This window comes from Nerophis ophidion, linkage group LG22 (assembly GCF_033978795.1).
Source record: "Nerophis ophidion isolate RoL-2023_Sa linkage group LG22, RoL_Noph_v1.0, whole genome shotgun sequence".
Classification (NCBI taxonomy): domain Eukaryota; kingdom Metazoa; phylum Chordata; class Actinopteri; order Syngnathiformes; family Syngnathidae; genus Nerophis; species Nerophis ophidion.
Window position 1 is genome coordinate 9,517,106 of NC_084632.1, and position 13,562 is coordinate 9,530,667.

The 13,562-nt window shown below is 39.7% G+C and overlaps 1 protein-coding gene across 1 annotated transcript in view; it reads right to left on the bottom strand.

Annotated features, from left to right (window-relative positions):
• Positions 1–13,562, bottom strand: part of LOC133540539 (ubiquitin-conjugating enzyme E2 R1-like) — a 32,586-nt gene that overhangs the window by 7,823 nt on the left and 11,201 nt on the right. Inside the window, exons 2-3 of the mRNA XM_061883217.1 lie at positions 531–617; positions 364–461 (exon numbers count right to left, since the gene is read on the bottom strand). Of these exons, the coding sequence (XP_061739201.1) occupies positions 364–461; positions 531–617 (185 nt within the window). The remainder of the gene's footprint in view (positions 1–363; positions 462–530; positions 618–13,562) is intronic.

Consider the following 13,562-nt stretch of genomic DNA (forward strand, 5'->3'; position numbering starts at 1 on the left):
CCAATCCTCTGCTGTATCATCCATGTATCCATTTTGGTATAAACTCAACTTGTCATGTTTGGAGGAAGAAGAATACTGAGTTGCATCCCAAGAACACCATACCTCACAGTTGAAGTGTACCTATGATGAAAATTACAGACCTCTGTCATCATTTTAAGTGGGAGAACTTGCACAATCGGTGGCTGACTAAATACTTTTTTGCCCCACTGTATGTATGTATGTATGTATATATATATATATATATATATATATAAATGTTTTTAACCCAATACCGCCCCCGGGTGAAAAAGTTTGGGGACCCCTGATGTATAATGTGAGCACTGTGCTGTGTCACGTTCACCAACATGGCTAAAGGTTGTTTACCTCACGTTCTGTGTTGGGTTCCACCTCTCCGATGGCAGTTCACCACTCTGGGGGTCATCCACTGGCGGGTGCAGGATTGAGATGCACACGTCTCCATTCTAGCACACAATTGCTATTTGTGAATAAAGCCGTCTAAATGACGTAACCAGTGTGGCTATGTGGCGTACCTCGTAAATGTTAGGATGCCACATTTTGGTGAGGAAGCGGAAGGCAGGTGGAGAGTAGGGGTAGTCCACTGGGAACTTGAGCAGAGCCTGTGGGGCAAGAGAAGACTATTTATTAGTAACCCGAGAGGTAAGCAGAAACATGCGCTTCTTTCTCACTTAGACTGTTGATGGCAGCGTTCAAGCACATATGCACAATAGAAGAAACTTGTGTATTGTTAATGTATGTACGTATTCCATGGTGCAAGCCACTGAATACCGTATTTCCTTGAATAGCCGCCGGGCATGTTATATGCACCTGCCTTGAATTACTGCCGGGTCAAACTCACTCCCCAAATTTATTAGCGCATGCTTACTTTTACCGCCGGGTCAAATTCGTGACTACACAATTGAAGTTTCCCCTGTCGTCGTTTTCAAAATGGCAGAGGTTTTTTTTTTGCTTTTACTATGAGTAAACCAGGGGTCTTGTTCCACAGCCATACAGATCACACTAATAGTTGTGATATAAAACAACTTTAACACTCTTACTAATATGTGCCACACTTTGTGAACCCACACCAAACACATTTAGGGAGAACATCGGCTCTGTAACACATTATAAACGCAACATAAGAATTACCCACAATGCCATGCATCCATGACTCTTGGCTAAATTATACACCCCGCTAGCACCAAACCCCGCCGCCCCCCCTCTCTATGCCGGGGGTTGGGGGCGCGTGTACAATATAGCCAAGAGTCATGGATGGATAGCATTGTGGGTAATTCATATGTTGCGTTTATAATGTGTAACAGAGCCGATGTTCTCCAGAAATGTGTTTGGTGTGGGTTCACAGAGAGTGGCACATATTAATAATCAATCAATCAATCAATGTTTACTTATATAGCCCTAAATCACTAGTGTCTCAAAGGGCTGCAATAAGAGTGTTAAAGTTGTTTATATGACAACCATCAGTGTAAAAGGTATGGCTGTTGACCAAGTATGCATTGCCATCTCGAATGAGAAGTAGCAAAATGCATGCGTCCGGCCGGCACGCAGATAGCGTTGTGTAAAGGCAGTCGCGATGACATGTTGTAGAGCACTGGTCTCAACCACCGGGCCGCAGAAGAATTTTTTATTATTAGAATTTTTTTTACCACTCAATTTTTTACTGCATGCCATTGGTAAGCGCAGTGGTGTGAAGAGGTTTTAAAATGATTAGCGCCTACTTACTTTTACCGCACGCCTTGAATAAGCGCAGGAGTGAAAAAAGGTTTTAAATTAATTAGCGCCCCGGCGGCTATTCAAGGAAATACGGTACTTGTTATTTTTCAGCCCCCCTCAGTAGTAATACTATTGACAACCTGATATTTATTTACTAGTACAGTATGGGTGGAGCAAGTAGTTAACTGGCTTCAAACAATTAACATTTAGCAGTGAGCTGTACTGTCCAGTTGTTATATCTTCTTTTCTTACACGTCTGATCATTTCTCTTTGACCTCAGTGTGTTGCCGTAGTCAGAAAGCAGTCTTTGCCATTGTGTTCAATCTGCCAGTCTATTGTACTTATTTACACAATTGCTGTTGTTGTAGTTTTCATGATCAAATTTCAAGGCGTTATAATTGCACATGCTAACCAGTCGCATGTATAGGGCATATCCAATGTGAATTAGCATGAAGCTAATGCTTTTTTAAAAGTGAGCCTTACTTATAAGGATTTGTATCAGGCAACGTTATCAAATGCAAAATTACCTCAAAACAGTCCGCTATGAATACACTTGTTTGCCCGCCAAGTGCATGAGCTGATGCCAAGACTGCGACAAAAGTGACGTCACGTGCGACATATGTAGCGAAATATTGTACCCTTTGACATATCCTGGAACAGTGCTGTGGAGTACAGACAGAATTTCATCTGTACCCGTAAAAGTATGGACTTTGAAAATAACAGTCCAGTCCTGCTGTGCAGCCTGGGCTATTCTTTTTCTCAACAAATACACCACATGGGGGCACTGTTGCCAATCGCCAACCTTTGGTCAGATTCACTTGAAATTTCTCACAGGTGCTTTACAAAAACACTCCTTTTGGGGACTTACAAGCACATAGTTGTGTAGGGATACCGAATTCGATATTTTTAGCCACTGACCAAATTAAGTCAGTACTACCAGGTAGTGACTCCGGTGAAATCAAAGGGTGCCATATTTTGGTACCGTTATTGCACGTGACGTCACTTCCAGTTGCAGATAAACACCGGCTCACCTAAACAATCACTTAAGCAGCACTTGGGGCGTTCTCGGCCAAACTCCCTCTGAGCAACGTTGCCATTTTCAACACCAACAAAGCAAGTATGCCTGATAGAAAATGCTCAAAAGTAAGACTTTGCTCTTCCAAAATGTATTCAATTGATGCTAATTGACATTAAATTTGCCATAGACAGGCTTTTATTAACATTATTCATCTCCAGAGAGATTCATTAACCGTGTTAAAGAAAAGATCAGATAGAATAATGTATAATGTTGGATAAAGAGAACATACAAACCATTAATTTATTGAATCAAAAATATTGAAATTCCACGACATAGTGAACTTGCAAACGGCTAAAATGATGCACAAAGCAAACTATAACCTTCTACCGAAGAACGTATAACAAATATTCTCAATATGAGAGAAGAAATATAACCTTAGAGAAAAATCTAATAATAATTTTAAAAAGATATTGGCGTACAACACTTTAAGACCTTTAGTATATCAGTATGTGGAATGTAATATATAAGAGAAGAAATATAACCTTAGAGAAAAATCTTATAATTTAAAAAAAATATTGGCGTACAACACTTAAGACCTTTCGTATATCAGTATGTGGAATGTAATTATGGAATGGATTAAGCAAAGAAATCCAACAATGTACTAATATGATCCACTTCAAGAAACTATTCAAACTTAGTACAAAGAAGAACCATGATAAACATTTTGAATTTCTAGATAATCTTATTTATCTCACTATATGATCCATCCATCCATCCCTTTTCTACCGCTGGAGCCTATCTCAGCTGCATTCAGGCAGAAGGCGGGGTACACCCTGAACAACACACTTCACTAATTATTATTTATTTTTTAATGTTATTAATTATGGAGTATATTGTGAGTAAATTGAGAACAGGAGGTGAATGAAAGGGTTAGCAATTGGATTAATTAAGCTCTGCTTCTCCCTACTCCTTTTCAAAAATCCATCCATCCATTTTCTTACCGCTTATTCCCTTTTGGGGTTGAAAAGAAAAAACCTGGATCATGTTGTATGCATGCATGTTCCAAATAAACTGTCATTGTAGAAAGACAAGGACATGGATGGTTGAGTAAAAACAAATAAAATTAAAGCTGCAAGCAGCGTTGGTCGGGTCCGCCGTTGGCCGCCGCCGCCGTGTCCCGAGTCTCGGTCTTAGTCAGACCAACATAGAGGTCTTTGTTTCATGTCTCTACGACATTTCTAACAGAAGTTACAAGCAGTTTTGTCTGGAAAAAGGTGACGGCTTTTTACAAAACTTTTATTTTGAAGGGGTGATTGCCAACTACCTGTTGATTTTAACTGAAAGATATCACCTATCAAAATGTAGGTCTAAGTGAGACCTACATAGAGGTTTTTGTTTCATGTCTGTCCGACGTTCCTACCAGAAGTTACAAGCAGTTTTATCCGTTTCCTCTTCCTAGGAGCAGTTTTTCTGTGTTTTTTCCAAAAATTGCAATAGAGCGCAATTTTGAGTTTTAAGGTTTGGTTTTTTCACTAGATCGCAATTTCTGCCAGTCCTGATGTGTGTGCCAAGTTTGGTGAGTTTTGAAGCATTTTAAGGGGGTCAAATTACAGCTCAAAGAGGCAAAAATAGCATTTTTTGCGTAAATGTTGCTTTGAATGAGTTTTTGCAAAATTTCTGTTGATTTTGGGTATAGACATTTTTTATTGGAAATGTAGGTCTAAGTCAGACCTACACAGAGGTTTTTGTTTCATGTCTCTACGACATTCCTAACGGAAGTTACAAGCAGTCTGTGTTTTGTCTCTTACTAGGGGGCGCTAGCGCCCAATTTTCATTTTTGGGGTTTGGTTGCTTAATAAGTTGGTCTGCCGCTCCATACCGATGTGAGTGTCAAATTTGGTGAGTTTTGAAGCATGTTAAGGGGGTCAAATTAGGGTGCGAAGGTGCGAGCGCGCCTTGGGTTGCTGCCCCCGAGCCCCAGGGCTTAAGACGCCTTCGTCCCACTATTTAATGCATTGTGAAAGTAATGCCGTTGTTGTATTGAAGTGAAAATATCTAGCTTCCTGTTGATTTTTGCCAAAGTATGTTAATTATTCAAATGTAGGTCTAAGTCAGACCTACATAGTGGTTTTTGTTTCATGTCTCTCTTACATTCCTACCGGAAGTTACAAGCAGTTTTGTCTTTGTTTTCTTCCTAGGAGCAGTTTGTCTGTGTTGTATTCCTAGGGGGCGCTAGAGCACAATTTTGAGTTTTGGAGTTTGGTTTTTTCATCAGCTCACAATGGTTGCCAGTCCTGATGTGTGTGCCAAGTTTGGTGAGTTTTGAAGCATTTTAAGGGGGTCAAATTACAGCTCAAAGAGGCGAAAATGAAATTTTTTAGGAAACTTTGCGCAGCGGATCTTTGAAGGCGCGTAAAATCAAAACCTTAAAACTTATCAAAACTTTGATCTATACTTTTAATCAGAAGGGTCCAAACTCTCTCCTGTGCGAGTTTGAAGCCGAAACGACAAACGCGCTCAGAGGAGATAACTTTTGAAGAAAGGTGACGGGTTTTCACAAAACTTTTATTTTGAAGGGGTAATTGCCAACTTCCTGTTCATTATTTCTGCTAGCTGTCAATTACTAAAATGTAGGTTTAAGTGAGACCTACATAGAAGTTTTTGTTTCATGTCTTTCCGGCATTCCTACCCGAAGTTACAAGCAGTTTTGTCTGTGTTTTCTTCCTAGAAGCAGTTTTTTCTGTGTTTCATTCCAAAAATTTTGTAGAGCGCAATTTTGAGTTTTAGAATTTTTTTTTTTCATTAGATCACAATTTCTGCCAGTCCTGATGTGTCTGCCAAGTTTGGTGAGTTTTGAAGCATTTTAAGGGGGTCAAATTACAGCTCAAAGAGGCAAAAATAGCATTTTAGGCGAAAATTTTGCTTTGAAAGGGTTTTGCAAAATTTCTGTTGATTTTAGGTATAGGAGTTTCTGATGGGGAATTTAGGTCTAGGTCAGTTCTACATAGAGGATTTTGTTTCATGTCTCTACGACATTCCTACCGGAAGTTACAAGCAATTCTTTTTTTTTTTTTCCTAGGGGGCGCTAGAGCGCAATTTTGATTTTTCTGGTTTGGCTCCCTAATATGTTGTGAAAAATTTCCTCACCGACGCGTGTGTCAAATTTGGTGTGTTTTGAAGCATGGTCAGTGGGTCAAATACAGCGCTTTGGCGAGTATCGCTGCGGAATAAACAATAATAATAAAACGCTACAGATTCAATAGGGTCCTTGCCATGGCAAAGGACAGAGTCCTTTGCTGGCAGTGCGGACCCTAAATACGATAGAATGTACAGTAAACACAAGTTCAGTTTCATTGTGCAATAGTGATCAGTGTGCAAAAGGACAAAAAATTGTGTAATTGTGCGTAGTAATATGGTGGTGAGTTGTTTTATTGCTTTCCCTGGGAGGTGTTGAACAATAAAAAATAATCCGTGGCGATTTCAACATCTCCAAATTTGTAAGTAAAAACTACAACTAAGATGGATGTTCAATCAACAGCTGGTGTGTAATACTTACATCATAAACAACACTTTTAGTTTCCTGGAAAATGCTACTTTAAGATGACATAATATAAATAGCCTGAACAAAACAGCCATCTAACATCTTCAACTGCAAATGCATTGCAAATAAGATGAACTGCTACAATAAACTGATATATAACAACAAGACAGCACAGTTATCATAATCAGCTCAATTCTAAATTTTACTATCTAACAATGAACATTTGCTAACACACACAAAAGTACCGGGAACTGGTATCATATCGGATCAAATGTGAACGGTACCCATCCCTACGTGTGTTAACGTTCAGAAAAAAGAAGTGGTAAAACATGGCAACACATCTTTGTGGGCAACAAACAAGTAATTGACAGCTATTATAACATGATACCTGTATAACGTGTATGCTAACATATTGTAGAAAGCATTCTGCATTCAAAGGGGGGGCGCCACAAATGTCATTTACAATCATGAAATAATTAGGACAAACCCATTAATAGAGGAATAGGATAGGATAGGATAGATCTTTACACGCCGGACTATAGTCAGCTGGAGGCGTGTCTTAATGAAATTAAACAATGGATGTCCGCTAACTTTTTGCAACTTAACGCCAAAAAAACCGAAATGCTGATTATCGGTCCTGCTAGACACCGACCTCTATTTAATAATACAAGTTTAACATTTGACAACCAAATAATAAAACAAGGTGACTCTGTAAAGAATCTGGGTATTATCTTCCACCAAACTCTCTCCTCTGAGCCACACATTAAAAGCGTTACTATAACGACATTCTTTCATGTCCATAATATCACTAAAATTCGCTCCATTCTGTCTACTGAAGACGCTGAGATCATTATCCATGTGTTTGTTACGTCTCGCCTTGATTACTGTAACGTATTATTTTCGGGTCTCCCCATGTCTAGCATTAAAAGATTACAGTTGGTACAAAATGCGGCTGCTAGACTTTTGACAAGAATAAAAAAGTTTGATCACATTACGCCTGTACTGGCTCACCTGCACTGGCTTCCTGTGCACTTAAGATGTGACTTAAAGCTTTTACTACTTACGTATAAAATACTACACTGTCTAGCTCCAGCCTATCTTGCCGATTGTATTGTACCATATGTCCCGGCAAGAAATCTGTGTTCAAAGGACTCCGGCTTATTAGTGATTCCCAAAGCCCAAAAAGTCTGCGGGCTATAGAGCGTTTTCATTTCGGGCTCCAGTACTCTGGAATGCCCTCCCGGTAACAGTTCGAGATGCCACCTCAGTAGAAGCATTTAAGTCTCGCTTTAAAACTCATTTGTATACTCTAGCCTTTAAATAGACTCCCTTTTTAGACCAGTTGATCTGCCGTTTCTTTTCTTTTTCTCTTATGTCCCACTCTCCCTTGTGGAGGAGGTCCGGTCCAATGGCAATGGATGACGTACTGGCTGTCCAGAGTCGGGACCCAGGATGGACCGCTTGCCTGTGTATCGGCTGGGGACATCCCTGCGCTGCTGATCCGCCTCCGCTTGGGATGGTTTCCTGCTGGCTCCGCTGTGGACGGGACTCTAGCTGCTGTGTTGGATCCGCTTTGGACTGGACTCTCGCGGCTGTGCTGGATCCACTATGGATTGAACTTTCACAGTATCGTGTTAGACCCGCTCGACATCCATTGCTTTCGTCCTCTCCAAGGTTCTCATCGTCATCATTGTCACCGACGTCCCACTGGGTGTGAGTTTTCCTTGCCCTTATGTGGGCCTACCGAGGATGTCGTAGTGGTTTGTGTTGTGGTTTGTACAGCCCTTTGAGACACTAGTGATTTAGGGCTATATAAGTAAACATTGATTGATCTTTATTGTCATTGCACTAGTACAACGAAATTTAATTTTCGGCACAGTCCCGCTAAGAGCAGACATACGTTACAGAGAGGGACAAGATGAGACCGCCAACGGATCAGCCACTTACGGCGCTCCTTAAAAAGGTGAGAAAAAGGTGACATTGGGAGAGGGGGGAGTAAAAAAAAAAAAGTCTAAGGCCAGACCCTCAGGAGGGGACCAGACTGAGTCCAAGGAAAAAACCTCCATAGCAAAGCATATATACATATTACAACATACATCTCGAGATATTTAGAAACAGAGGGAAGATAGTTCAAGGTCATGGTGGTAGGCTGACCATCCATTCATCACCCCTATGGGATTTGCGTCGAGGGCGTTGGGTTGGGGTGGTGGGGTGTGTACAGTATGTGTGGCGTATATTTTTGTGGATGTGTGTGTGTGTAAGCCAGTATTGTGTCTCTGTTCCGCGGCCTTGACGTATTGTGCAGTCATTAGTCCAAAGTCAACAACAACAGGTGTGTGTCCATGAAAGACAAGAAGGGAGTTTGTTGTGTCTTCGCTGCGCTGTCCTTCGGGAGAGTCTCGAAGCCAGGGAAACAATCCAAGTTAGAATGATTTTGTATGCGGGTGAAAATAAAATTTACTTTTCACCCTAAATTGTCTATGACTGGTCCTCAAAACTGCGGGGTAGACAGTCCGATGCAATCCACAGTTCTTCCCGCATCCTCCAATCATTTGTGGCAGCTTTGGGGTACTTTGAAGACTGCCAGCAAGTTCCAATTTATCGACAAACCAGAGCAACGCTTACTCCAATTAGCAGATGTCCTGTTGTCATAATTCCGAATAGGTGGATATCTTCACGTCCTCGACAGAAAAGGGTCGCCAGGCACACGACCCTCCTTCTCCCAAGAGTCCGTCGTGTTTCCAGCAACAACCGCTTCGTCACGACAGCAGGTTCCCCCAAACCCAAGATCTTGTCAATTTTTTTGAGGCCAGTTAAATAGTTCCAATGTTTAGATTTGGAGAGCAGTGCAAAAAGAAGCAACAAGAAAGTTAAGACAAGACAAGACAAGACAAAGAAGCAAGCAGGAAAGATTAGGGAGAGGAAAAGGGAGCGTCCACCCTCCATGAGTGCCAGAGAGAAAGAAAGTAGATAAATACAACTTTTTTCTCAGTGCAAATGAATAAACATACAGTTGTGGGTGGCACTCAGCGTAAGATAGGTATCCTGCCCATGGGCACTAGGGCAGCGATTCACAGGGCGGAAAAAGGATTCATACCGGGGACCCTCTACCATCAGAGCCCCGCCACCTCTTGATGACAAATGTGTGTACAAGTGGTACGTAGTTGCATATAGTAAGTGTTACGTGCAATGGCATTGGGTTCAACTGTTAAACAGAAAGTAAAAATAGATGGAAGGTGCACCAGAGCCAACCCCACGGAGGTTCTGGAAGGCGGAGGAGTTAATGACGGTGTAACGCAATATGGCGAGGGTGGAATATAAGGCTGGCAGCACAGTGTGGAGAGCAGGAGTGGACTTCTGCCTTTCCACCTCTCACAGCAACACAACACAACACACACACACACACAACACACGCACACACAACACACACACACACACAGTCAGCTGGCCTCCCGTAGGAGCAGGTGGGCGATATACGTCGCCTGTGGGAGTCTTACAGGGATTTGACATGGAATTAATAGACTTTGTGATGTCCAGAAGACGACTACCGAAAAAATGTGCTGTGAAGTCACAACAGCCACATAAAAGCTGAGTAGTAAATATATAAAATATTTTAAAACCTAAACCCCACGAGCGTAGAGCTCGGCCCATACGGTTCAAAAGTCCTATCCCGATATAGTATGGCCCATAGACAGAAATATTCTTTGACCATACCTTCCTTGATTTTCAATTTTCGGGAGTGATGGGGATCCCAAATACTCAAAAACAAGTACCAACAAGTAAGAAAAGTAGGGTTTGTTTAGTAATATCCCAACTTAAGAGGTGTTTTAAGATTTAAAAAAATCCTTGAAACCGGAAGTTGGCTGTATGGCCAAATGGTAAATGGGTTGTACTTGTACAGCGCTTTACTACTGTTTTTTTAAGGAACTCAAAGCGCTTCGACACCATTTCCACACGCACCTTCACACACTGATGGCGCTAACCAGGACCCATCAGGACCAGGTGTGAAATGTCTTGCTCAAGGAAACAACGGACGTGACTAGGATGGTAGAAGGTGGGGATTGAACCAGGAACCCTCCGATTACTGGCACGGCCACTCTCCCAACTTCGCCACGCCGTCCCAAAGAAAGGCCCTCGCTAACCCAGCAACACAGGAAGTGGTCACTGGTCCATGGGAGTGGTACGCTAACAGCCAATCGGGCAAATGTATCAACCATCAAGTTTGATTGCACTATCTTGTTATCTGGTGTTTGTTTCTTGGCATGGTGTGAGAAGAGAAAGTAAAAATGAGTGCCGCAGAGAGCCACGAAATTGTCCACCACACAGAAAAAGTCCCCTCGACAGTGTGGCAGTTCCTGTGGATTTTTCTAACAAGCAGACCGTAGTCAGACCAAGGCATTTGTACTCAGTAATACCACACCACCTTCGTCACTCTCAGCCTTGAAATAGTTCTCAGCTCTCTCTATGTTTACATTTTCACACTTTACACCAGGGACCGTCGAGTAGCCCATAAGGACCAGATGAGTCGCCCGCTGGCCTGTTCTAAAAATAACTCAATTAGCAGCACTTACCAGTGAGCTGCCTTAATTTTTTAAATTTTATTTATTTACTAGCAAGCGGGTCACGCTTTCTTGACATTTTTAATTCTAAGATTTTAATTTGAAAATCCAAGTAAATATTTTAAAGACTTGGTCTTCACTTGTTTAAATGAATTCATTTATTTTTTTACCTTGCTTCGAATAACTTTCAGAAAGACAATTTTAGAGAAAAAAATACGACCTTAAAAATAATTTTAGGATTTTTAAACACATATAGCTTTTGATCTTTTAAATTCCTTCCTCTTCTTTCCTGACAGTTTAAATCAATGTTCAAGTAAATTTATTATTTTATTGTAAAGAATAATAAATACATTTTAATTTAATTCTTCATTTTAGCTTCTGCTTTTTCGAAGAAGAATATGTGTGAAATATTTCTTCAAACTTATTATGATTAAAATTCCCAAAAATTATTCTGGCAAATCTAGAAAATCTTTAGAATCAAATTTAAATCTTATTTCAAAGTCTTTTGAATTTCTTTTAAAATATTTGTTCTGGAAATCTAGAAGAAATAAGGATTTGTCTTTGTTAGAAATATAGTTTGGTCCAATTTGTTATATATTCTAACAAAATGCAGATTGGATTTTAACCTATTTAAAACATGTCATCAAAATTCTAAAATTAATCTTCATCAGGAAAAATTACTAATGATGTTCCATAAATTATTGTTTTAATTTTTTCAAAAAGATTCGAATTAGCTAGTTTTTCTCTACTTTTTTTCGGTTGAATTTTGAATTTTAAAGAGTCGAAATTGAAGATAAACTATGTTTCAAAATTTAATTTTCATTTTTTTCTTGTTTTCTCCTCTTTTAAACCATTCAATTAAATGTTTTTTTCATCATTTATTCTCTACAAGAAACCTTCCTAAAAGGAAAAAAAATGTACGACTGAATGACGGACAGAAATACCAATTTTTTTATATATATAAAGATTCATTTATTAAAGGTAAATTGAGGATATTGGCTATTTCTGGCAATTTTTTAAAGTGTGTATTAAACAGGTAGCCCTTCGCATTAATCAGTACCCAAGAAGTAGCTCTTGGTTTCAAAAAGGTTGGTCACCCCTGCTTTACACTATTTTGTTACACTTTATTAAACCTTTTTGCACCTTCATTTGAAGAGGTAATTGTTAAGTTTCAATGTGATTTGACTATTTTCTTTACGTAGCGTGTTTTCCATGCTTGTTTTGACATTTCCTTTCCTTTTCTGCCTTGTCAGCTTCCATACATGCACACAACTTCCTTACGGTGGCAAACCATTTGATTTTTGATTTGTTTTTCTTATAAATGTGTGTTTTATTAGTTGATGTGGTAGAATAGAGATAATATTGCCATGCTTTTATTTTGAAGCTTAGTCTACATTGAACAGAAAGTATAATTGGTACAAAGTTTCCAGTACATTTGCATGGGAAGTTTAACTGTGGAATTTTAGAAATATTCCTCAATGGAAACTTGATTTCCATCCATTTTCTACCGCTTATCCTTTTCAGGGACGCTGGAGCCTATCCCATGCTTTCGGGCGGTAGGCAGGGTACACCCTGGACAAGTCACCACCTCATCACAGGGGAAACTTGATTTATTGGATAAAAAAAGGGATTACTTGGCATGATTACATTTTGAAATGAAGAACGTGTGTACTAGCGAAGTGCGATACCACTGATTGTCTTTCCAATATATCCAACACAAGGTGGCAAGAAATATTTTAATAAATGAATAAAATATGTTGTGGACCAGAAATCACTTCATGTTTTGTACTGCTCACTGGTGTTACATATCTGAGTTGTTACAAAAGCACCATTCATTCATTAAACGTGTTACAAGAAAGATCAGAATAATCCATTAACGTTGGATAGAGAAAACATTTCAAAACCCTTGTTTATCCAATCAAAATATTGAAATTCAAACACATGGTGCTTTTGCAAACATCTAAAACTATATACGAAGCTAACTATAACCTGCTAGCCAACAATGTACAACATTTTTTCTCAACTAAAGAGGAGAAATATAACCTTAGATGAAAATGTAACTTAAAACATTTGTATGCACATACAACACTTAAGACCTTTACTATATCAGTATATGCAGTGTTTCCCCCAGAATATTTGTCAGTTAAGGTGGCGACTCTCCAGGGGCTAGGGGGCGTCCCCCGAGACAGGAGGACGTACGGGGAAGGGGCTGGGTGGCGAATGCCATATGCGATATATATCTCGATATTTTTTACCTAAAGTAAAAACAAAGCACAAAACAGTCCTAGTTATCAGAGATACTAATTATATCATTATTTTGTCTTAGTAAGTCAATATTTACTAAGTCAAATTAATGACTTAGTAAAAAGCCTTTGGAAAAAAAAAAGAAGAAAAAAAAAAAAAAAAAAAAAGAGTATGGGGAATAAGCGGTAGAAATGGATGGATGGAGTATGCTCAACTCCATCCATCCATTTTCTACTGCTTATTCCCTTTGGGGTCGCTGGTGCCTATCTCAGCTACAATCGGGCGGAAGGCGGTGTACACCCTGGACAAGTCACCGCCTCATCATTCTTCATTTATTACAGCATTTGGGAAGCCTGTAGTTGATTTTTATCATGTAAATGTTAAATTTACATAATATCAGAGCCTATCAGAGACAGAAAGGCTTCATTTAACATAATGTCAACGGGCTCATAATGATGTTACTAGTAGTTGA